The sequence below is a fragment of the Lepidochelys olivacea genome (assembly GCF_965140295.1).
Source record: "Lepidochelys olivacea isolate rLepOli2 genome assembly, chromosome: 1".
NCBI classification, from domain to species: domain Eukaryota; kingdom Metazoa; phylum Chordata; order Testudines; family Cheloniidae; genus Lepidochelys; species Lepidochelys olivacea.
This window is the reverse complement of record NC_140411.1, coordinates 222,748,207-222,774,205: the sequence shown is the minus strand read 5'-3', so window position 1 is coordinate 222,774,205 and position 25,999 is coordinate 222,748,207. Positions and strand designations below refer to the sequence as shown.

Below are 25,999 nucleotides of genomic sequence, written 5' to 3'. Positions count from 1 at the left end.
TGCAAGAAATGTCTCTCCCTTACCTAGTAATACTGTGGCTTAATTTAGTCATATGAAAGGCCAGGCATGTTGCAGGAGCTGATGCAAATGTCAGCTTCCCTCCCCATGCTAAAACAAATGTCAGATGGAAAATACAGATGACTGGATTCCTCTTCCTCCCCCTTCCCTACACACTGTCCAAAAATGACCAGGAACCATTCCCACCTTCCACCCAACTCCATGACAGGAAATAACCTTTCCAGAGGGCAGGTTTCAGCTATTTGCCTGGGCGTTGTAACAGCCAGGAATGTCTCTGTGTTCATACATTACAGATCTCCAGTGAGTTATAGAGTTACAATTACCCAAATTTCTGAAGTACTTTACTCTGTCCTGGAATCCAGAGTAGATCTTTGCAAAAATGTTCAGAGAGACACATGACACCATAGAAAATTTGCCTTGTTTTGGGTTTAACGCACAAAATAGAAACAGCTTTTCGCTTGGTTTAAACCTGCAAACTGTTATGTTCCAGGTTATTGGGAGTGGCTTACATCAAAGCACTGAGTACATAACCCATAACCTTTCTTGATCACATCTGTGTATGGGCCATGCAGACACAAGGATTGCTTGGGGGGATTGTAAACAGGACATTTCAGGTCCCAAAGCAGTCCTGTTACTTATTGCAACTAAAGGAAACCTCCCCTGAGCGTGCACAAGTAACAAACTGTTCTTGGCACTGGGGTTAGCCATGCGGGCCAGAATTTGCAAGAGGGCTGAGCAATGACCATCAGCACCAGATTTTTTAAAAAAAAGCCTACCTTCCATTTAGGCACTAAATACGTGGCTGAGTTTTTCAAAAGCGCTAAGCATCCAGCAGCAACTACTGTGAACAAAGGGAGGGTGCTGGGTTCTTTTGAAAAACTGCCCCCATAAGTATTTTATCTGCATTGCAGATTCCCCACACAACACTGACAAAACTCTCAACCTCAGCTGGGCAAGAAATATTTTTTTCCTGTCCCCCCAAAATTTGTAGATATAAAAACATTTTCCTGTTACAAATCTGGAAGAAAAATTAAAATCAGAAACAATTTTGTGAACCCCAAACTCTCCCAAAAATTCAGTTTGGGTCAATTGAAATGTTTCATTTTGATTTTGACAATTTTTTTATTTTATATGTATATATAAATTACTATGATTAGCTTAGATTAAAAACAAATAGAAAACTGAAAGTTTGTATTTAGCAAATGTAAAACACTTCCATGCTGCATCAAATGTTTGCAAATGTTGTTTTGAAGGCAGCTTCTAGTTTTGAGTGGTCCAAGAACTATACAAGGTACCTGGGTGTGACTATCCCAGGAGGTGTTAAAATGCTGCATGAGATCATTTATATTCCTCTTCTGAAACAATTAATATCTGCCACTTCTCAGGGTCAGAAGTTTACTACTTCATGGTTTGGGCAAGGAGCCTCCATAAATATAATAAATCCATGACTTAGGTTAACATTCCAATTCTCTTTTGACCAGTTCTGGTCCTTGTCTAAATTTTGAAAGACAAACATGGACTGATTTTGTGATTATTTAGAAAAGAAAATACCCAAATGTGAGCAGAAAAAAACAATGTGTAGAAACAGTGAGGGAGATGGGGGATCTCCACTTCCTTAAATGGGGGTGGAGGGAAGATTGGCTGAGCTAGGCCCAAATTATAGTGGGCTGGCAATGAGAAAACAGAAGTAGAACAAACACTAGGCAGATTTTGAATGAAAGGATTCCTTTCAGGAAAATTATGTCCTCCTTCTACTCCACAAATGGATTGACCCTTCTAGCTGTGCATCCATCTAAATATTGCACTAAACCTCAGAGAGCTGGAATAGGGACAATATTACACAATGTTTGTTATGAGAAGTTTATATAATAAAAGTAGTAGCATCTGTTTAGATGTAGCTCTCTAATCGATGTAGAGTGCCATGTATTTGTGTGTAAGTCGGGGGTATAATTCCTATGTCTGTTGGTTCAATATCGCTATTGTTGTGCATTGCAAATGGCTTTTGTTGTGTAGCCCATTACCTTGAGCTCTTAATAATGATGAGTGCCCCCTGTGAGGTAGTGCTGAAAGCTCTCGATTCATCATGAAGTCAATGAGAACTGCAGGTACTCGGGTCCTATCAGGAGGTTCTCAGCATACTGGATCGGTAGTGAGTTCCTTTCAATTCCCTACTGGCCGAGTCCACCCAACCCCAGTAAAATGGACTCTGTATTTTTCCTCAGGCAATGCTGCTAAAGAATTTTTAGTCAGGGATCTGACTGGAATAACACCAATTGGGCAGTCCTCTTTTAAAAGAGAGCCAGTTCCAGCAATCTTAGGTGCTCTGTGAAACCATTGGACTGTCTTCAAGGCTCCAGATTCAATGTGTAATATTATTCTACTCTTAACTCCTGACTGCCTCACATTTCTATCCCATTGCAACTGGGAGGTTTGGACCTGTAGGATGTGGGCAGGAAGTTATGTGTCCAGAATTGGTGTGTGGGAATGCCAGGGGAATAGTAGGTGGAGGATTCCTGTTAAATTGAGTGGGTAGGAATCCACTCCATCAAGGACAGCAGTAGAAAGGGAGAAATCCCTGTTTCTCAGAGGCTACTGGTTATCACCACCACAGAGCTCTTGGTGAGCACCAAGCAGCAAAACTCTGCAGCGCTTGTGCAGAACCATCTAACATTGCACGAGTGTTTCAACTCATCCCTGATGTAGGGACTCTGTGGCTGGGGCCCCCTGCACCTGCAGGGTTAGCCGTATTGGTTCAGCCACCTTGGAAGAGGGTCTGGAAGCAAAGCAACAATATAGAGAGGATTCAAAACTCAAACCATCTTAAATTTCCAATGTTTACAAAGAAAACACTGTGCAACTCAATCTTCATGAGCTTACATGTTGGAGAAAGCAGAAAAAAGACTGGGAAAAGCAATTCAGAAAGGGGCATCTGAGCGAATAAAAATCTAACTCAAGGAGAATCCTGCAGAACAGCATGGGAAATGTCCACAGGAAAAGAGATCACCAGCGTGAAATGGATAAGAATCTGAAGTATGGTAGCCACCTCCTCAAATGGCACTCTGGTGCTGAGAAACGCTGTCAGTGACCTTTTCACCTTGACCTCGCTGCAGCATTCTTTTAATTGGCTTCAGTTGGGCTGGATTTCTGTCTTTGAAGGGATCCTTGCACCTTGCCATTTAACCATATTTATTCATTTTTCCTGCCTTCTTGTTTCCTATTTTGCGTAGGACCTCCTGAGACTGTTTTATGGGATGCCTAAGTAGCCTCCTTGCTGACTTTAAGGATCTCAGTGTCCTTGCTTTCAGCTTTAGGGTCTTTGTGACTAGTTTCCTCTTTCTCTCCCACCCATCCCTTTTTAATTTTCTTCTTCTAGCCCCTCATTTTAAAGTTGAGTGTCACTGAACTAGTTTGTTTTATATGATGCCTCCCTGGAGGAAGTTGAAGCCCCTGCTCAGGAGATCCTTAACGGTTGCAGCATTGGGCCGTCTCTGAGGATGCATGCTCCTTTCTTATAGCCCATGGTTGAAGTAGTTTGAAACAGAATGGGGACCTCTCACTGAGGTAAAATTCAACCAAAGAATTGGAGCCCTGGGGAAGCAGTGCTTACCCAAGCTGGGGAGAGGATGGGGAGCTCTCCCTTTGCTCTTCGGGTTGCTGTACTCTTTCTCCTCTCTTACACTAACTCCTGTTTGTACCCTTTTGGAGGACTCACCCCTTCTCCCCTAATTCAACATTTTGAATTAACACCTTAGCAGTATTTAAATAAACAACCATTCCAGACATTCCTCACGACATGTGGCTAATAATCCTGTTAGGGTTCCCACTGAAAAGGAAATATAGTATGAAAGGAAACATTTTAAATTAATCTCTCACCTCATTAGCAGCTGGAGGCTGTGACATTGTAGCCAAATGCACACAGAAAGAGGTCCCAAGCATAAAAAATTGGCAAGCGAGGGCAGGGGGAAAAGATAATTGATAAAAAAAATCCAGAGACCTGCTGTTGGTGGGGCTGTCCATTTACATGGCAGTGGAAGCAAATCTTCCACAGCTCTGAGTCAGACCTTGCCCCTTGATTCCAGTGTTTAATGTGGAAGAGTTCCGTGCACTTTGTGATAAGTAGGCCACATTTATTTTTGTTACAGCTGTTGCAGGCGTCATGGATTTGATGATTGTCGTGGTTTCTAAAAACAGGAAACTGATACTGATGTCTGTCCGTTACTTGTTAATTGGCCACTAATTGACTTAGCTGAACTCACCTAGTCATCCTTTTCTTAGCAAATCCATCCCCAATGCTATTTCCATGGAAAGGTGATTCCTTTGCCTATCCATCCCGGTGACCAGTGGGAGCTCCGTATTGAGGGCTCAGGGGACACTGCTTCACTCAGAACACTGAGAACTTGTAATCAGAATGAAACCAACGGGTTTCCATCCCAGTTCCCTGTGCCATTCAAAGTTGTTGTGATTTATCCACAGGCTGGTTTCTGTGTGAGACATCTGAGCCAGTGCTCAACACTGTGTGCTAGTCAGGTGTACATTCCGGTACCGTGCTCTGCAGCAGCAGCGATAGGGTCTCACTGAACAGCCAACTAACCTCACCATGGCACTTCGCAAAAGTGCCCTTCCTTAGCAAGTACATGTAACATGGAGGGAGGTTACAATGACCTGTTTAATATGTGGTCTCAGGGCTGCCGTTGCTAGCACACTGTGTTTTTCACATTTAGGTGGATATCAAGAAGCCTCTTAGAGATGAAACCAATGTTGAAGTCCTGAAGTCCGGGCGCTATTACATTCTCTTACTGGGCAAAGGAATCTCTGTAACCTGGGATCTGGCCATGGGTGTCTCAGTTATTTTGAAAGAACATTTCAAAGTAAGTACCTTTGATTTACTTCTCATTCTCACTAGGAAAGTGCTTCTAATGTTCCCTAATGAATACACCTGGACAGATCCTTCTGGGGGAGCAAGGAAGGAATTCAGTATTTCTTATGTAGGCACGTTAATAGATTCATGGGAAACATTAGGCCCCCTCTCAAAAACCAAAAGGCCTTTCTACTAATCCACTATGGACTAATCTTTTCTGTAGCGGTTCAACACTAAGGGCTCAGTTATGGTTCTCAGTAGGTTGAACCATGCTAGGAATGGAGAGGGAGGAGGAGCACTTAGGCATCATGCCCTGAATGAGGGCAACTGAAAGGGACAGTTTCTTCTGGGAGCAGGAGGCAATGCATTTCTGAGCAGGCTTTGCTAGTGCTCCCCACAGCACAGTGACCTTCATGAGCAGCAGAAGTGGGCCAGTAACTAAATCCATGACTCACCCAGACACACTCCCAACAGAGTCAGAACAGGCTGTGGTAGCCAGTCTCCCCTTCTTGATCCCTGGAGTGCTGGGAGACTGATTACTCTTGCTCCTTTCTGTGTTGGTATGGTGAGAATGGGGGCTAAAGGCCTTTGCCCCCAGTAATGCTCCTGCCAGGGGCAGGCATTGTGTAGCCTTGCATCTATAGAGCACGAGAATAAAGAGGTTCATTAACAAAACTTCATGTCACTCTAAAGGTGGAAGATTTATGTGTTTGTGTTTTTTCCCCTGCAAGGATCAAGTGTGTGGTCTGTGTGGGAATTTTGATGGAATTCAGAACAATGATTTGACCAGCAGCAGTAAGCATCTTGAAGTGGATCCAATTGACTTTGGGAATTCCTGGAAAGTCAATCCAGGTTGCGCTGATGTCAGAAAGGTGACTGTGAATGAACTGGGAAAACTGTTTTCTAATGGTTACTACCTCAGTTAGGGATTGCTGAATGGCTGTGGAGGAAAACAAACAAACTGACCCCTCTCCCAGAATTCACACCAAACTGGAATCTTTTCTGAGATCTGATAAAAGTTTAGTTAACTTCTTAACATTTTCCAGGACCTCTGTGCTGCTTGGGTTTGGACAACTGTTTAAACAGCCAAATCATGTGATAGAGGCTGTTCTCACAGCATGCCAGCCCAGATGCAGGAGATCCAGCTGTAACTAGAAATCACATTTGAAAGCCTGATCTCACAGAATTTCTAGCTACATTTCCAGAAAGGAGAAGTTCAGATAAACATCCAATTTCCCCTCATCCTAACCTTTACAGGTTGTCCATTATGAGCATTTGCTGGCCCTTGGAGTTTTTCTGTATTTTTCTCACCTTTTCTGAACTGCATATTCACCCCTAGATTCCTATGATCATTGCAGAGTGTTTTTTGTAAGGTGTAAAGTGCAAGATATACTAGGGTACCACAAGTTAAGAAGATTCCTAGTAAATAAAGTGCATGGGGACATGAGGTTCAGAAATAGAGCTATAACACTAGGGGTTGGGAGTCAGGAAAACTTATAATGATAGAAGGATCATGGTAAAATAGGAACTATGATGGAAAAGGGAGAGAAGGCAAAGTCATGGGCCCAGAATTGGTCATGGCTGCAATATGCAGATTCTTTGTAAGTCACAGGCCTACTCTTGCTCCCATCAACGTCAATGGAAGTTTCAACATTGTCTAAAATGGGAGCAGGATTGGACTCACAATAGCTTCCTAAGGTAACAGATGACTTATAGTTGTCTATGCTAAAAATAAGCATTTCTTTTCTTGCTTCTCTGACTCCCTAGTAAAGCTATCCCATTTGTATGTATCACTAAATGATGCACCTAGGCAAGGCAAGCAGCAAGCATGACACCATGGAAAGAGCAGGGGGCACCATCATGATATGTGGATTGGCTTCCAAGCTCACTAAAAGGAGGCCCCCTTTAAAGTCTGCCAACTTCAAAGTCCCCCATTTCCCAGATCCTACCTCTCTCCCAGTCATTCTCACAAAATGGCTCCCTAACCCATCCCACCCTCATTCCCTAGTGGTTGCTTTTCTCCTCAATCCCCTCTGCCCATTGGTAGCGTCACCATTTCTCTGATTTCCCCCTCCAGTCCTGCCTTAATGGTTCCTCTCTTCCTTCTTTCCTGCTGTTTACCCTCCCACCAGAGGTGTCTCAGTGCACATCTGTAGGTGGCTTTTTCTCCCGCCAGTGGCTGGTGCCACTGGCTTTAAAGTAGGAGCTCTTCTTTCTGAGAAAAGGTAGGGATGTATGGGCAGCCCTGCCCCATGCTGTTCCTCTCCCTTCCAGGCTAGCTGGAGGTCTCAGGCACTGTGGCAGCTCAGGCTTCAGCACGGGCTATACAAGCCTGCCTGGAACTCTGGGTAATTAATTACACAGGCAACTAGCCCAGGCTGAAGCCCATGCTGGTGTGACTTCACTGCTACTGGTACCCGAGTTAACTAGACTAAAGCTAGCTCAGGTGTATCTACATAAGGTGCCATCACACACCATGACTGCAGTGGAGACATCCCCTGTAGCTCTGCCCCTTCTCTTCCTTTTTCCTTCCTCCTCGTTCCCCATGGGCCAATCAGGAATCTCACATTGGCTCTCTGCCCCTTGCAGCCCTGGTGGCTTCGGCTGTGCTCTGGAACCCCAAGTACCCCAGTGGCCCCAGGGTGACAGCAGCAAGGTTACGATATGGGTGGTGGCAGTTAGAATATAGAATAGAGTGCAGAGGCAGCCAGCACAGAAACAGCAGCACCCATTCGGTCAAATAGTATCAGGTCATGCTAACAGGCAATCACATTGCCACATCAACTTGGATGGCTACAGTCCAGAGGAGCAGCCGCAGCATTAACACATGACTCAGGCATGCAGAATGGGAAGACTCTCTCACAGTGTTAATAGTAGGGGTGTGCTGCAGCCTACCCTCTGGAAGTGAGGGGCTCATACCAGTTTCCTTAGTGAAAAACAGAACGTGGCAGGCAGCGTGAGCAGGTGTTGGTACTGATAGGCAGCAGCTTGACTCACAGCCTTGAGCAGAGGCACTTGGCTATAAGAAAGAATAAAGAAGTGAGAAGAAACTGAATTAATACCCTTATTGGTACACTCAAATGGGAAGACTGCTTTTTACTGCTAATAGTTTCTGGGCTTGGGCATGATCTAGCACCATGTTCTCCTCAGTGCTGAATATCCTTTTTCGGGGAGGGGGCAAGAGAAATTTTCTTGCCAGCTGTGCTGAGACTGGCCAGCCATTCACTGTTCCAGCCTAGTAAGTGAGAGAATCCAGCATGTGCTCTGCAAAATATCTCTGCAATAAATATTTTCCAGACCACGTGCTTTCCTTTTGCCAAGCTGAGCTTGGGGTGGGGGGTGGGGAATGTTGCACTCTCTCCAGTCACAGTGATGTTCTATGTTTCTGCTGAAGGTAGACATGTACCAATCCCAATGAAAGCCCCCATTAAGTGGTGTCAGCTCTCAGGCTCATTGGAAAGCTACATCTGGTCATTTTTGCAATGTGGATATTTGCTCCAGGTTGAACTAAGGTCACCAAAGTGATTTCTGAAGCTTAAACTACAGTTTAAAAGCCACAGAGGGTAGAGACAGAGAAAACCTTATAATAGAGTTGTTTGAATAACTGATTTTGTGGTTTTGCTGACAGTTCCAAAAAATCAGGGGGGGAAATCATTTTGGATAGACCCCAAAACTGAAACTTTTCAGTTTTTTTTGGTGCACTGAAAAGTTTAAAAAATGGTTTGAACAAAACATATTGTGTCGATTTTGCATTTTTTTTATGTTTCTGCATTAAAAAATATAAAATAGAAGGAAATTTCAAAACAAGTTTGTTTCAACCTGAAAAACCAAAACATTTATTTTGTTTAGAAATGACAGAATGAAATGGTTAGACCTTGTTGGATTTTTTTTTTAAAGTGAACTAGCAAAATATTTTGGTGTTGCCAAATCTGCATTTGTCACTGACAATTTTCATCCGTCTCTACTTATGAGGTGATCTAGTCTAGTCTATACTCTGCCCTTGGTGGTAGGTTAAAGCTTTGTCCAATAAATAAATAGTTTGTTATGAAGAATGTCTAGTGTTCAGAGCTGGCCATATATACATGATTAAGTGAAAATCCTGATGTTCTAGGGTCAGGGCTAACATGACAGTCTCTGCTTGTGTCCTATAACATTAAGCTCCCACAGGGGCAGACTATGACTACTTCATTGTGCAATGACAACATAGTGAAGCAAATGACGGTGGAAACTTCATGCAGCATATTGACCAGTGAGATCTTCAAAGAATGCAAAAAACTGGTAAGTCTTTTGTCATTCCCTTCATGTCCTCCAGTCCTACATGGGCTGTCCTGAGATGCTTACAGCTGTGGGACCTGCCAATGTGCCACTGCTTGAGAGAGCATCCCAGATGCTAAAGTGAGAAAGGTGTTGCTGGCAGTGATTTCACAGAGGAACTGGCTGAGACCATTTGCCTATTCTAGTATCCCCTTGTTGAGAGTAGCAGGTTGTAGTTGTTTCAGAGGAAGGTGCAAGGGACACCTCTGGTGGACAATTATTGAATAACAGGCCCATGAAGGAAATTTCATCTTCACCCTCAGACAGTTAGTAGTTGGCATCTGTCGTTTAGTATGTGGATTTATGCCTTAAAACAAACAATCCCTGCCCCCACCCACAAACAAAAAACATATTTAATTAAATGGTGGATGTTCTCATTATCCATATAAGTGTTTATTTTTTCTTGAAACCTACTGAGCTCACTGCCTTATCCATATATTGTGGCAATGTGTTAATTGTGCACTATGCAGAAAAGGCTTTCCTTTTATCAGTTATGTATCTATTGTCTTTGTTTCATTGAATGTGTTCTCATTCTTTTATTATGTGAAAGAATAAATAGGACCACCACATTTACTATCTCTACCATTCATTATATTCTTATAAGGTAGTTTCCTCTTATTTATCTCCTCTCTAAATTAAACAGTTCCAGTCAATTTCAATCTCTCCTTATACAGAAGGCTTTCCTGCATCTTATCATTTATTTTGCCAGTCTCTGAATGCTGTCTGTCTCTATTAGACCTTTTTTGAGGTAGGGTGATGAAAACTGCACCCAGTATTCCATGGCGTGATAATATTTTCATGAGTATACTTTTTATCAAGTTAATACAATATATTTATTCGAAGCTAAATTCAAACTTGCCTCCACAGTGTCCTTTTTAATATCACCAATGGCTAAATCCCTTGGGCCTGATCTAAAAGCCCATTGAAATCAATGCAAGTCTTTCCATTGACTTCACTGGACTTTGAATCTGCCCCCTTTTGTTTTCTCTGTTCAGTGTAATAACTAGGATGAAAAAAAAAAAGAAGGTCAAGGAATCCAGTCTTTTCTGTCCCTTTCATTATTGTGGTATTTAATCTGATAAACAATAGGAACTGCTAAACTTTGTAGATTGAGAATGAAGAGTCCTCATGCATGCGGGTATGGGTTACTTGCCAGATTTATCTGGGTATATCTCATTTAATAATTTCCCTGGCATTGCAGCGGCCTTGGACACTGGTTAGGGTGGCCATATTTCCCAAAGGGAAAACGGGACACCACGCAGAGCTGGCCCAAGCCGAGCACCCAGGCCCTGCCCCCCAACTTCCCTGCGCATGGGGCTGACCTGAGTTGCTGGCCCAAGCCCTGCTGGCTCCCTCTTCCCCTTGCCCTGCACTGGGTGGCATAGCCGCTCACCTGAACCCTGCCTGCCCCCCGTGCATTGTTCCCCCGCATGTTCCTCTGCACTCCGCTAAGGATTCACCCGTCACTTTTTTGGCAAAAGTGGGCATTTGTCTGATTTGCTCTTGCCCACTGATGATCAGTGGGCAAGAGCAAATCAGACAAATGCCCACTTTTGCCAAAAAAGTCAGGATGGCTGGGACACAGCTTAAAAAAGGGACTGTCCCAGCAAAAATGTGACCTATGATAACCCTAGCACTGGTGCAACTTGGTCCCTTCCTATTCTGGGCCTGAAGCATGTAGGAGTTTAGTCTCCTGAGGGATATAATACTTTGGTCTCTTTTAGGTTGTTTGGTTTAGTGTGCAGGTGCTGGGTGGTGCTGGTGGCTTGTGATATACAGCAGGTCGGACTAGATGATCTGGCGGTCCCTTCTGGCTTTAAACTCTATTGCTCACATTTTAGAAGTTAGAACTTTTATTTTTCACGAAAGGGTCTGATTCTCATTTACACTTAGAGCCCCTTACACTTCTGTGACAGCGTGACTGTAATTCACACCTACTTTAAGGCCTTGTTACACTGCTAGAGAGGCATGAAAGAGCTGTAGTATGAAAAAGAATCAGGTCCAAAATGTTTAAATATGCTTCTATATTTCCCATCATTTAATGGTTTCTAGAAACTGCAGAGTTTGCTCGAAGGGTTGGTTATGTTTCATAACCTTGGGCGTGACCATACTCCCATTGACATCGATGCAATGGCCTCCAGCGACTCCAGTGGAAGTCAGATGGGGCACCAAATGAACAGCCAAATGATATCATGAGCAAGTCCATTTAGAAGCAGGAGATGCATGAAATGAGTTTATCCGGTGTAACTCTCCCTTTAGGTGAATCCGGAGCCGTATATGGATATCTGCATGTATGATACTTGTGCCTGCGAATCTATTGGGGATTGTGCTTGCTTTTGTGATGCTATCGCAACCTATGCCCATATCTGTGCCCAAAAAGGTGCAGTTGTTCACTGGAGATCACCAACTCTATGCCGTAAGTACCAGGCAGCTGAGCGAAACACCTAGTAATGGCTTGGCAGGAGTTACTGCAGCAAGAAAAATCAAAGACATGCTCGTTTTTAATCTGCTGATGGCTCAGCTAGAACACCTTTTCATTAAATCCAGTCCTGCTCCCACTGATGTCAGTCAGAGTCCTGCTATTAATGTTAATAGGGACAAGACTTGGCAAGGGTCCCCAGTCCTGGGTGATGGTTCCTCAGGGTAACCCTTTGTCTTCTACATTTCCATGCACATCCCAGATCACACCTTGAAAAAAGATGGGGCTCACTCCTTTCATGAGGGAGACATGATAGACTTGGAAATACAAATCTGAACTAAGAAATGGAAATGTTTGCTATAAATGTTTGCTAAATTGAAAGTAAATTCCTAGCAATTATTTCTAGTAATAGCCAGTGATATTGATCACAGTATAGGTTTGGGTGTATGAAAAGAATTGTGTGAATACTTTGCCAGCCTCTGGTGTGCCTAAAATAAACACTTCTCTGGTAAGTGTGGCTATACATGTGACTCCAAGCCTTCTGCCTGGATCCTAGAGCCATGGTGAATGAAATCTGAGATGGCTTTTTAAACTGATTCTTCTTATCGCATAGCACAAAGTTGTGAGGATCTGAACAAGCACGAATTGGAGTATCGGTGTGAATGGAGATATAACAGCTGTGGACCTGCCTGCCCTATAACATGCCAGCACTTTGAACCTGTGGCGTGCCCTCTGCAATGTGTAGAAGGATGCCACGTGCACTGTCCTGAAGGTAAACCCACTGTCTTCTTTACCCAGTTAGTTGGCATTTTCTGCTCAGCTCCTATCACTTACTGGTATCTTTGTACCCCCCCGCCCCCGAAACGTTGCATGAAATGTTTTTTTTTTTAAGACTGGAAATAAGCAGATTTGTAAGTTCAGTGGCTGTGAAATGTTCATATGCAAAAGTTACATCTTTAACAATCTTACTGGTAAGCTTGCATCACTGTTTCCATCAAGGAAAGAAGATGGTGACCAGATGTTCCAGTTTACTAGGCTCATCCTGGTTTTCTGGAGCTGTCCAGAAAGATTATATTGAAACCAGGGTTTTGACCAGATCTCAGTGGAATCCTAGGGCATCTCACCTGGACTTAACTTCCGGTGTCCCTTTTTGTTCCTGTTTTCTGTGCTGCACTGGCCACACAGTCAGAAATCTCCCTTTACACCTTTCATCTGTTCGGAGTCAGGAATAGAAGTGAAAACCATTCTTGGCTTAGAACTTCTGAGAGGCATACAGTGCATTGAGGCAATGGAGGCACGGGATGTACATTAGGGAATAGAGAGAAACATTGTGGGCAGTGACAGCAGCGCCTTTAAAGGAGGACGAAGCAGGGAGTGGGAGAGGAAGATAGGAGGCGAGCAAGGAAGGCAGGGGAAGGGAATAGAAATCAAAGGAGGGAAGGGAGAATAAAGAGAAGGAAGAAAGTGGGGGGGAAAAAGGAGGGGAGAGGGAAAGTGAGAAAGGGTGCAGAGGACAAAATGAGACAGAAAATTGAGAAGAATAAGTCAGAAGGGCAGAGAGTTGAGGAGAGGAGGAAACTATATACTGTAGGACCAACAATCACAAAACCAATCCATTCCCCTCACCAATCCCCTGTGCACACACAGAGCAGAGCTATCAATCCAGGGAGTAGTGAGAGTAGAATCCACTAGGTACATCTTTAAGTAGTATGGTGTTTAGCACTTAAATATTAGGGCAGGTCCACACTACTGCTTAAGTCGATCTAACTTGCATCGCTCAGGGCTGTGAAAAAGATACCCCCATGAGCAACGCAAGTTACAGTGACCTAAGCGCTGTCCACACCATTCTATGTCGGCGGGAGATGCTCTCCCACCAATGTAGCTTCCTCCTCTCACGGGGGTGGAGTAATTATGCTGAAGGGAGAGCGCTCTCCCATTGGCATACAGCATCTTCACCAGACGCTCTACAGCGGCGCAGGTGGATCGGTGCAGCTGGGCCGATGTAGGGCTTTTAGTGTAGACCTGCCCTTAGAGTGACAGATGCCTAAGTAATACCTAAGATGAATAGTCATAATGGGGAGAAAATGATAAATCAACCTACAAGAATGCAGTAAAAAATGCCCAAAGGGACCAAGAAAAATCAGTAATGTGGATGTAAAAGGGTAAATGCCATTTTCTTCTGGTGCACCTGGTTTTCAGTCTAAAAATACATTCACCCTGTGTGTAGCATGAGCTACTGCATATAATATGCACTGGTGTTAGTATTTTGAATAGCTCAATAAAAATGCTATGGAGAAAATAAAGATTTACTTGGTGTCAAACTAACAGCTAGTTTAATATGAAGAGCATGTTCTAAACCTTTGAGCACAATCCAAGTATCATTGATCTTGTCATATTTTTAAAGCCTCTAAATACAGCGATCAGCTTAACATCTGCTTTGCAACTTATGAAACCCTGCTGTGCTGTTTTAAAACAGGAAAAATACTTGATGAACTATCCCAGTCATGTATTGATCCAGAAGGCTGTCCTGTATGTATATTAGAAGGTGCCAGGATCCCCCATGGAAAGACAGTTGTTTTGAACAAAGATGATGATGAACATTGTCTATCATGGTAAGATACAGATTTTTATTCAACACGAATGTCTTTTATGGGGGCAGAAAATGAAATTCATATTCAATAGTTTTGAATATACTATTATGGGCCTGAATATGATGCCCTTTTTCATGCACAATAGAACCTGAAATTTTCAAACAAGACTAAGGGTATTAGGCCCCCAAATTCTATTGAAATTCAGTGGGAATGAGGTATCTAACTCCATAAGGTTGCTTTGAAAAACCTAGCCCTACTCCACAAGTGATCCTGTTGACTCCATTTTTGGAATAAGATACTATTCAATGTGAGTAAGGTATCAGAATTTGGCCCTATCTCGATACTTTAAAATCCTATATAAAGTTAAGGTTATGAATGTGTTATCTCTCTAGAATGCCACCAAGACAAGTAGGTGCTGGAAGGTTATGCTGTGTAATTGGAAAAGTAATTTCTCCAAGATTTACTGAAGGTATTCTAGGGCCCAGTCCTGTAAATACTTGCATCCAGGCTTAATGAAGTCAATGGGATCATGCATGGTACTGTAAGCACTATGCAGAATCAGGGCCTTACATTGCTTTGAGGGAGGAACTCACTATTTTTGTGTCCTGTACTGTAGCATAAAAGTTTGAATTTAGCTCTGTAGTATCCATAATTTTGGCATTCTTCAGATACCCATCCCTTTGATGAATGGATACTTCCATTAGTCAGGCATAGTGCTGTAAATATGAGAAAGTTTTCCACCACGTAATTTGCCCACATTTAATAGAAGTGGATGTAGATCTGCAAAAACTATGGGCTCAGACTAAAACCCTAGATCCAACCCCCCTGAACATTTTGGAAGTTTAGACTGGGTCTGAACTTTGAATCTCTGGCCTGTCACTGGTAGTAACTAACTGATTTATAAGCCTCATGGAATTGGTTCTGTTATGTTGATTAATTAAGTAATGTATTTTCTTTTAACAGTATAAATTGCAAGCCCTGAATTCCATCAAAAGGTCAAAAATGCATCTACGTAAACCAGTTCCCTAATTTTCACAATACTTAATAATAATTTATCTTTAATGTTGATACGCTAACCACCACTCACATAAGGTTTTAGAACATTATGTAAACTTACCTCACTAGGGAAACATCTTTGCACGTAGCTGTCACCTAATTTAGATGCCTACACCATCTGTACAAACAATAGAAAATATTGTACAAAAATGAATTTTATAGCAAATATCCAAAGGAAATTGGAATCTCATTCACAAAATATTGCATTAGGATTAAAATAATAAATCCTATATGTTACAATATGCTAAATGCCAAAGGGAGTTGTGTATTCTCCAATTAAGAAGCTAAAAGCAATGTGAAAGAACACAGCCTTGGGAGAACTTGAATTTGGATGTCACATTTAAAGTGCTGTTTTGCTCTGAAAAATGGCATCTTCTTCCGTAATAGACTGGTCCCTGGTTGCTTTCATTAGTGAAGAAAATAAGTGTTTACTTCCCATCATTCTAGTTAACCCTGCAAAGCTGGCATGGCTCAGAGGGAAGAGGCTTCAATCGCTCCCTTCACATGCATATTCAACAGAATTGTTTACTAAGTTCCAAACAGTTATGCTTGTACAACCACACTGAAGACAGCAACATTTCACAGGAGCCACTGAGGAAAGAATTTGGCCGGCCCAAGGAAGCTGGTGGTGATGTGTGAGAAGGAAATAATTCAGCTTATCTCTCAGATCCCAAGTTGGAATTTGAAGCTCTGACAGTTAGGAAAAAGCAAATCTTTTACTTATAAACGGTACACATTTGCTCACTGAAATCATTGAAAGATGACAAAGGCGGAACCACATGATTCAATTTTTAGAGCAAATTTTCAGAGCAAAACCATAATTTAAAGAGTATGGACCAGTTTCTGATCTCAGTTACGCCAATGTAAATCCCAAGTAACTCCACTGAAGTTATGTTTTGTCCTTGATCCCACACACTATATACAGCTCTCATTGCCTGGAGTTGTGAGCTAGAAGAGTGTCGCTGTTCTGTTTTAACAGTGGGAAAGAATGCCAGCAGAGTCTCTATAGTGCCATCTTACATACTGTTGTGATGGGAGCTCTAGAAATAACCTGAGAGAGGTTACAAAAGTATTTGAATCCAAAAAGTGCTTGGTTTCTGGTCCTGCTCTATTCTGAGGTTTGGCATACCTCTAATTTTTTCCAGACTGTTTTGTCCATCGCTATTATGAATGATCTGAGTGGTTTTGGAGCACCCATTCAATTGCACCCTATATAATGGAGATTATTGAGGACTCCTGCTCAGTGTATTCTGTGCATTATCAAATATCCCCAGTGCATCAGATTCAATGGGTAAAGAATTTTGAAAATACCATAGTTATAGCGTTAATAAATGTAAAACCAAACCAAGAACCTCCCAGCTGCCCAGATTCTTCAGAAAATCCTGAATTTTCTCCATCTTTTCTAGTGTCTCTTGTATTTCTGGAGGGGCAAATGCCATTTCACACATTTTCCCTACTCTGTCTCTCCTACTGTCGAGTAGACTTGGAAAAATGCATTGAGTGGTGATCCACTAGCCTGTGCTTGGGCTCAGGTGTGCTCCTTCCTCAGTCAGGCAGAGTGAAGAGCACAGAGCAGATGGATTTGGCAAGGTCGGAGCTGCTGAAGTCATGCTAAGGGAGCACAAGCAATCTCCTGCAAGGCTGTAGATACAGGGGGAGCGGTAGTAGGTGGGAAAACGTATGGGAGAGAGAGGAGTAAGGGAGAAATGGAGGCCCATACAGAAAGTGGCAAAAAGGATGGGAACATGCAGAGGAGGCAAAAGTGGGAACGTGCCAATGGGTATGAGTGGAGGGAAAGATCTGGAAGGGAAGAGGAGTAAGGAAAGAGAGGGGAGCTCCTACTTTTTTTGAGAGAAGGGAAGAGGAAAGGGACAGAAAGAGAGAAGAAAAGCACTAGAAGAATTTTAGTACAGGGAAGAGGAGAAAAACAAGGTAAAATAAAAATACAGGAGTAAAATACACATGGCAAAAGCTAAAGTCAAGATAATAAGAAAAAGGCAATGTGTGTGAGAGTGAAATAAGTTAAGAGTAATAATAAGATGATCTAAAAACACAGGAAGGGAAGCAAAGGGATCCAGGTGAATTTAATTGATTTCATAATGCCAATGGCAAAAGGCCATTAGAAGTGGATAGTTTTCTATGTATGAAACTTCAGTTTAAGATTTCAGGTTTGAATGAGCCCATGACACGAGGCACTGCCCAGAGCGGCTTGGTCTTCACTCTGGAAAAAAAGGTGTGTTCTTAATTCGAGTTAGCTAACTTGAGTGAACTAACTCGAGGTATAATCCTCGTGAAGACAAGGCAGTGTATAGTTTTCACATGAGTTAGCAGATCAAGGTAAACCCTTGACTCCCTCAAAGTCTTTAACTCAACATGCTTATGCCTGTCAAATTACAAACTGCCTTATCTTCACGAGGATTTTACCTCTAGTTAGTTCACTCAAGTTAAATAACTCAAGTTAAGAAGAAACCTTTTTTCCTAGTGAAGATGCAACCAGGGGGTGCGACCGAAATCTACTGGCCGTGTTCATCAGAAGTGGTGCCTACAAATCCCAGTGGCTTCTATGTAGCCCAGCACTTGGTGTCATGTTTCCATGGTATGACGCATGTTCACCCAAAGACAGCTGGGGAAAAGACATTTATCTAATAAACTTAGTACTTTTTACATGCTTCCTGCATGTATACATTAGTGTATTTCCATAAGTAATGATTCCATTACTGGGTGTCCCAGGATTGCTGCAGGAATAAGGAGATTTTCCCACTATGCACAATTTGCCAGGTAGCACCGTTGGTGGCAGTTTTCTTTCCTCTGAAGCAACAATCATAGAGTACTGAACAAGGTAGGATATGGAAATTGATACTCCATTGATCCAATCTGGCATGGCAAATTATATGTTCCTGCTGAATCGTTTGTTTACTCATTTCTATATAAGATATAACTGTATTCAATCAGGGGTGGTGTATTGTTATCAAAGTTCATTTTATCATTAGTTTTTTGGTGGTTCTTGCAGTCACTGTGAAGGAAAGAACTTAACATGTAGTGCCTGTGAGTCAAAAGAGAAAGAGGAAGAAATCATTACATCAACGCCTGCTTCTACAGAAGAAACAGATATAGACACAGGGACACGTGTATACTCCTGCAGCAAAATGATGGACCTGGCCTTTCTGATGGATGGCTCCAACAAACTCTCAGAAAAGGACTTTGAACTGTTAAAAGCTTTCATAATTAGCATGATGAAAAAACTCCACATCTCCCAAAAGAAAATCCGAGTGTCAATTCTGGAATACCGCACTGGCTCCAACATCTATCTTGGGCTCAAAGATATTAAAACACAATCTCAGATGAGGAAAATTGTCCAAAACATAAAATACACTGGTGGAGAAGTTGCCTCTGCCACTGAAGTGCTTAAATATATTGTTTTCCATGTGTTTGGAAAGGCACCAAGGACAAATGCTGCCAGAATTGCTCTGTTGTTGACAGCGAGCAAGTCTCCAGGAAATATTCAGCGCATCCTCCCTCTTTTGAAAAAGAAGAAAGTCACAGTAATACCAGTAGGCATCGGACCATCTATTAGTATGGAGCAAATCAAGCTAATTGAAAGGCAGTGGCCAGAAAACAAGGCCTTCATAATGAACAACGTACAGGAGTTAATGGAAAACAGGGATGAAATAATCAATTACCTGTGTGATCTTGTGCCTGAAGAAAGTGATGTGTTAACAACTACCACCCAAAAACCTACTACAACCCCACCCCGGGCAGCTAAAGTGACGGTACCCTATCATGGCTGGGAGTTCACGAGATTAGCTACGACACCATTGCCACGTAAAGCGGTTTCCAAAGTGCTTGATATAGCTTTTGTTGTTGAAGGGTCTGAAAAAGTAGGAGAGGAGAACTTCAATATAATCAAGGAGTTCATTGCAAAAGTTATCAGAGAAATGGACATAGGAGAAGAAACCATTCATATTACTATCATACAGTACTCGTACACTGTCACTGTTGAGTACTCCTTCACTGAAGCACAGTCAAAGCAAGACATTATTGAGGTGGTGAGGAAGATACAGTACCAAGGAGGGAATGCCACCAACACTGGAAATGCCCTCAGCTATGTCTCTGAACACACATTTACCACAGACAATGGAGGCAGGGGACAAGTGCCACGCTTAGTGTACATGGTGACTGCAAACCCTGCCACTGATGTCATCTCAAGTGTTGCGGGGGACATAAATGTGATCCCTATAGGTATTACCCCCAACGTGAACATTCAAGAGCTTGAGAAGATCAGTCAACGGCACACCCCAATAATCATAGAGAGTTATAATAGACTTATTCGAGAAGCACCTGACTTAGTGTTGAAAACGTGCTGCTCAAATAAATCCAGCATGGCCCCAGCAACTTCAGGTAAAGTTGGATATATTTTCTATGTATTTTCATTCTCTGTTTCTCATCAGGCTTTCTCTGGAATCAGAGATGGATTGTGCTTTGCATGTTGCTGTCCAAGTTGATTGGAGTGGGGGTGGAAGGTGAACTTAGGGTCATAGAAATGTAAGACTGGAAGGGACCTTGAGAAGTTATCAAGTCCAGCCCCCTGTGCTGAGGCAGGACCAAGTAAACCTAGATCATCCCTGAGAGATGTTTGTCCAACCTGTTTTTAAAAACTTCCAGTGATGGGGATTCCACAACCTTCCTTGGAAGCCTATTCCAGAGCTTAACTACCCTGATAGTTAGAAAGTTTTTCCTAATATTTAACCTAAATCTCCCTTGCTGCAGATTAGGCCCATTGCTTCTTTTCCTACCTTCAGTGGACATGGAGAACAAATTACCATTGTCCTCTTTATAACAGCCCTTTACTATTTGAAGACTGTTAATAGGTCCCTCCTCAGTCTTTTGTTTCTAAATGTGCCCAGTTTTTTTAACCTTTCCTTATAAGTTAGGTTTTCTGAACCTTTTATCACTTTTGTTGCTGTCCTCGGGACTCTCTCCAATTTCTCCATATTTTTCCTAAAGTGTGGTGTCCAGAATTGGACACAGAACTCCAGCTGAAGCCTCACCAGTGCAAAATACAGCAAGACAATTTGCTCCTGTGTCTTACATAGAGTGCTTCTGTTAATACATCCCAGAATTATATTAGTCTTTTTTGCAACTGCATCACATTGGTGGCTTATATTCAATTTGTGATCCATTATAACCCTCAGATCCTTTTCAGCAGTACCACTACCTAGCCCGTTGTTCTCCATTTTTAGTTGTGTATTTGATTTTTTTCCTTGCTAATTAAAGTGCTTTGTCCTTGTCTTTATTGAATTTCATCTCGTTGAATTCAGACCAATTCTCAAATTTGTCAAGGTCAATTCAGAATTCTAATTCTGTCCTCAAAAGTGCTTGCAATGTCACCTGCTTGGTTTTATCCACAAATTATAGAACCATACTCTCCACTCTATTATTCAAGTCATTAATGAAAATATTGAATTGTGCCAGACCTAGGACTGACCCCTACGGGACTGCACTAGATATGTCCTTCCCAATTTGACAGTAAACTGTTGTTGAATATGGTCTTTCAACCAGTTGTGCACTCACCTTATAGTAAATTCATCTAGATCACATGGTTGCTTATGAGAAGTCACGTGGGACTGTCAAAAGCCTTACTAAAATCAAGATACATCACATCTAATGCTTCTTCTTATCCAGTCAGCCAGTAATCCTGCCAAAGAAGGAAATTAGGTTGGTTTGGCATGATTTGTCCTTGACAGATGCATGCTGGTTATTCCTTTTAACCCGATGGCACTGGAGGTGCTTACAAATTGATTGTTAATAATTTGGTCCAGTATCTTTCTGGGTATCAAAGTTAGGCTGACTGGTCTAAAATTTCTCAGGTCCTCTTTGTTCCTCTTTTAAAGATAGGTATTACGTTTGTCCTTCTGTAGTCCTCTGGGACCTCATCTGTCCTTCAGGAGTTCTCAAAGATAAGTGTTAATAGTTCTGAGATTGCTTCAACTAGTTCCTTAAGTACCCTCGGAGGAATATCATCAGGCTCTGCTGACTTGAATATATCTAACTTATCTAAATATTCTTTAACCTATTCTTTCCATATTTTGGCTTGCATTCCTTCACCCTTTTTGTTAATATTAATTGTGTTGTGTATCTGGTCAACATTTTAGTGAAGACTGAAGCAAATAGGCATTAAACCCTTCAGTCTTCCTGATGTCATCAGTTATTATCTCTCCTTTCCCATTAAGAACAGGATCTACACTTTCCTTCATCCTTCTCTTGCTCTGAATATATTTTAAGAAACTCTTCTGGTTATCTTTTAAGTCCCTTGCTAAGTGTAATTCATTTTGTACCTTAGCCTTTCTGATTTTTTCCCTTCATGCTTGTGCTGTTCTTTTGTATACCTCCTTAGTAATTTGTCCATGTTTTGACATTTTATGGGATTCCTTTTTGATTTTCAGGTAATTAAAAAACAGCTGATGGAGCCATATTGTTTTCCTCTGCCTGCCCATCAGTGGTTAAAATCACTTCCTCCCTCTGCTTCTAGAGGTTTGATTATTTCACTGTGAAACTTTTGTGAATCATAGAAATGTAGGGCTAGAAGGGACCTCAAGAGTTCATCTACTTCATCCCCCACTGGGGAAGGGTTAAATGTACCTAGACCATCCCTCATAGGTTACCTGTTGCTAAAAGTCCCCGGTGATAGGGATTCCACAGTCTCCCTAGGTAACTTGTTACAGTACTTATAGCTAAAATTTTTTTCCTAGTATTTAACTTAAATCTCTTGTGCTGCAAACTAAGCCAATTTCTACTTCTCCTACCCCTAGTGGACATGGAGAACAATTGATCTCTGTCCTCTTTACAATAACCTTTTAAATATTTGAAGACTCTTACCATGTTCCCCCTCAGCCTTTTCTTCTCGAGACAAAACATGCCCAGTTCTTTCAACCCTTCTTCATAGGTCAGATTTTCTAAACCTCTTATCATTTTTATAGTTGTCCTCTGGACTGTCTCTAGTTTGTCCACATCTCTTCTGAAAGTGTGGTGCTCAAAAATGGACATGGCGTATCAGCAGAGGCCTCACTACTGCCAAGTAAAGCAAAACCTCAAAGTTTTGTTGGATTTAGGAATGATCGTGAGATGTTCTACTTGGAGACCGGGGGGCAAAGCTCTCATGTTGAAAATACAGCTTAGTATGTTCTGACATAGAGGCAGTTACTGCTTGTAACAACAGAACACCGCCCTGCTGTTTTCCCAAACTCCAGTTGTCTTTCCTTTTCCTGCCATCTTCCTTTCCTTATTCAACAGATCTTATCTAAGAAGCCTTTTTATATTCTTTTCAGGACTTTGCAGCAGACCAATGGATATCATGTTTCTTCTGGATGGAAGTTCCAATGTTGGAGCATCAGAGTTTGAGGAAATGAAAAGTTTTGTAAAAGCATTTATTGGAAACTATGGCATCAGTAAGTAAACAGCGCTTTAACTCTAACACTTAGTTTTCTTTTACCCTTGCTTTGTTTGTGTAAGGGCCATGACAGTATTGACCCTGATACTTTACACACACACCCTGTTTTTTAAAAAAAAGTGTGTTGAAGCTTAAATTTCCATGTGTGAGTGATCTCCTGGATTTCAGTTGGCTCCCATTCTAGTGACAGTGTCCAAGGAGGATGAGGAACATCCTGGTGTCAGTTGAAATTTAAGCTGTTTCTTTTGTCAAGATACAGGAAGTGGTGCACTTGGGTCCAGTACTGGTGGGTCAGAATCATATCCATCCTGGCTGATAACTAGTGGGAATGTCCTGACTACATTCTTGAGGGGGATAGTATCTTGTTTCAAGAGGGCAAGTGTCAGGAACCCACAGGTCTCAAACCTGGGTCTGCAGGGTTCCCAGGCAACTGTTGCTGCCTTATTCCCATCCAGCAGCTTACTACTAATCAATCAAGTGGAGAGACCAGGAAACCTGAAGCTACAACAGGGCTGCCTCCCTGGGCCCTAAGTGGAGGAGCGGCTGGACCTGTGATTGGTCAGAGTTTCCTATTTAAACCCAAGAGAGGCACAGGCAGTTGTCTGCACAGCTGGCCTCTAGCTGGCTGCTATATTGGACCCTACCTTGCCTAAGTCCTGAAGCTGGCTTCCTTGCCATGCTTCTGGTTCCTGCTTTCCTGACCTGTTTCTGGTTCCCGATCCTTGACCATGGTCTCCAACTCTGGCTTGAGCCTTTAGCATGGCTCCTGACTCTGACTCCAGCCACTAGACATGCTGCTTATGTCCCAATCCTGACAGCATGATTCCCTCCCATGCTTAGATGCATGGATCTATTGCTTGAAAAGTCTGGTCTTGATGTGAACATCTTGGCTAAATACCAAAAGTCTCTTTAATCTCACATGGAATCATGGCACAGGAGAGAATGGGACCCAAACAACAGCTCCCATAAGGTAAAATGCTGTTAGGGAAATGCAGTTTGAACTGGTTCAAACAAAACATTTCAGGTTGGTTCAGCAAAACAAAATATTCCTGTGTGGGTCAAACTGACAGAATAAAATATTTAATTTAAATTGTATTTATGGAAAATTGATTTTTTTTATCAACACTGAGATTCTTTTTCCCTGTGGAAAACTTCAGTTTTCTGGAAACTGCATTTTCCTTCAGAAAATCATTCTGATGGAAAATTTCCAACCAGCTCAACCTAATATAAAGTGTGACTTCAGATTTATTTTTAAATTGTTTAGCTGGATTGTCTTTTATTTATATCATTTGTCTTCTGCTTTCTGCTTCAGACAATACCTTAACTCAAGTGTCGGTTCTCCAGTATGCAAGGGCAAACACTCTAGAAATTTCATGGAACATGCCACAAGAGAGTGAAAATCTTCTAAATAGGGTGAGCTCAATTCATCAAAGAGAGCAGGGTCCCAGCAAACTAGGTAAGTGATTGTGTGGATGTGTGTGTGTGTGTGTGGGGGGGGGGGGGAACAACGTTAAATGTAGGTTGATCCTAAACACTATCTTGGACATTAGTGACACAAGATGGTTACGTAATATCTGTTATTGGACCAACTTCTGACCTGAAGAAGAGCTCTGTGTAAGCTTGAAAGCGTGTGTCTCTCGCCAGTGGAAGTTGGTCCAATAAAAGATTATCTCACCCAGCTTCTCTTTCTATTATCCTGGGACTGACACAGCTACAACAACACTGAGTACTATCTTGGACAGATGGTTCTGTGCTAGTGTGATGCACTAGGAATATATTCTTTCATAATTCATTCACGTTATATATTGATTTATGGGCAAAGAGTTTCAGTTTTCTCTAAAACGTGTCTGTCTAAGAGTTGCGAAGGTCATAGTGTACCATGCTTTATACTGGAAAGGAGATGATGACTTTCTTTATTCCTTATAATATTTCTCAATATTCATGTGTTATGTATCTCTCAGGCAAGTGAAGGAAAATGGTAATTTAGGATTTAGATCATCACTAATTCATCAGCTTCATTCACTTCCACAAAACTGTACCCAGAAACACATCTATGTTAGTCCTAATATTCCTGGGTAACCCAAATTCCCCTATGGTCCTGGGAAGACTGTGTGTGTGTGTGTGTGTGTAAGCTTTCCAGTTGTAAGTTCAACAAATGCAAATTATATATATACAATATATCAGGTCTTTGACCAAATACTCTGAGAATTTCATTCTTCTGGACTGGAACCACATTCTGTCTGGCAGCCATCGAGCATCAGGGTCCTATAAGAGCAGAGAAGTGTACAGATTTTAGGGTCTTTGGCCTACTTCATCCTGTAAAGAGTTATTGCTATAGAAAAGTGAGAAATAAAACCTGACCTCCATAGTTCGCAGGAGGATTGGCTATGATTGCTTTCTCAGCCTGGAGAAATAAAAATACCAGATGGCTGATGAGACTTCTACAAGCTCTTTGTGAGAGAAATTGTTACATTCAGATAGATAACTTTCATGAAGTCTCCTATGTAATGTATAGCAAGCTACAGAGACTAGCAGGATAAGCAACGAAAACATGGTCCTGTCCTGGGGAGAGGAGATGGACTGGGAGATGCATTATGCAGTTGCCAGTGAGTTGTTTGTTTCTCATTGGAAGGCACTCAGATACCACAGTGAGGGAGATGGTCTGAGACCCTGAATGGAATAGAAATCACTCCTCCCAAGTAAGTAAAGGAGGAGCAAAGACACCTGTGGTCTTGATTTAACATTTAATAAGCATCATTAACATTTAACAAGCATCTGTGAGTCAGGCTGGTGGAATAGAAGGCTCAATGCTCTTGGGAAATGCATGAGCACTCAGCTCTGTCTACCAGTGTTCAGGCTTCTGGAAACATCCAGGCTGCCTAAAAGATTTGGATGCCCCAAATTTGGGTGTTAAAATCCATTAGGTGGCTTTGAAAAGCTCATCTTTCATTCGTCCTGGGCATGCTCAAGGGTTTAATACACCAACCAGCATTGTCACTATAATACCAGCATTGCTGCTTCTCATTTGCATAGTCTCTCCCATACTGAAAACATGATCCTGTGCAATCCTTACGCTGCCCATTCCATTGTGAGTAGTCCCTTTACAGTCAGTGGGGCTGTTTCATGCCAGGAACAGCTGCAGGATTGGTTCCTATGGTAAAACTCTTTGCTTAGTTCCAGGTAGCTTGTTTGCTGACGCTCAGGGTGTGAACTACATTCATGATAACTCTTTAGTGTTCTTACACTAATTGTGTGTTCCTCATTTTCTGCGTGCCTGACTTCAGACCTTGGGGTCT

The 25,999-nt window shown here is 42.1% G+C and overlaps 1 protein-coding gene across 2 annotated transcripts in view; it reads left to right on the top strand.

The window, feature by feature from the left end:
* Positions 1-25,999, top strand: part of VWF (von Willebrand factor) — a 231,676-nt gene that overhangs the window by 102,175 nt on the left and 103,502 nt on the right. For both annotated transcript variants that reach the window (XM_084624575.1, XM_084624574.1), the window contains exons 22-30: positions 4,740-4,886; positions 5,608-5,748; positions 9,035-9,154; positions 11,450-11,606; positions 12,223-12,381; positions 14,086-14,221; positions 18,267-19,654; positions 22,582-22,701; positions 24,016-24,159. In XM_084624575.1, the coding sequence (XP_084480701.1) occupies positions 4,740-4,886; positions 5,608-5,748; positions 9,035-9,154; positions 11,450-11,606; positions 12,223-12,381; positions 14,086-14,221; positions 18,267-19,654; positions 22,582-22,701; positions 24,016-24,159 (2,512 nt within the window). The remainder of the gene's footprint in view (positions 1-4,739; positions 4,887-5,607; positions 5,749-9,034; positions 9,155-11,449; positions 11,607-12,222; positions 12,382-14,085; positions 14,222-18,266; positions 19,655-22,581; positions 22,702-24,015; positions 24,160-25,999) is intronic.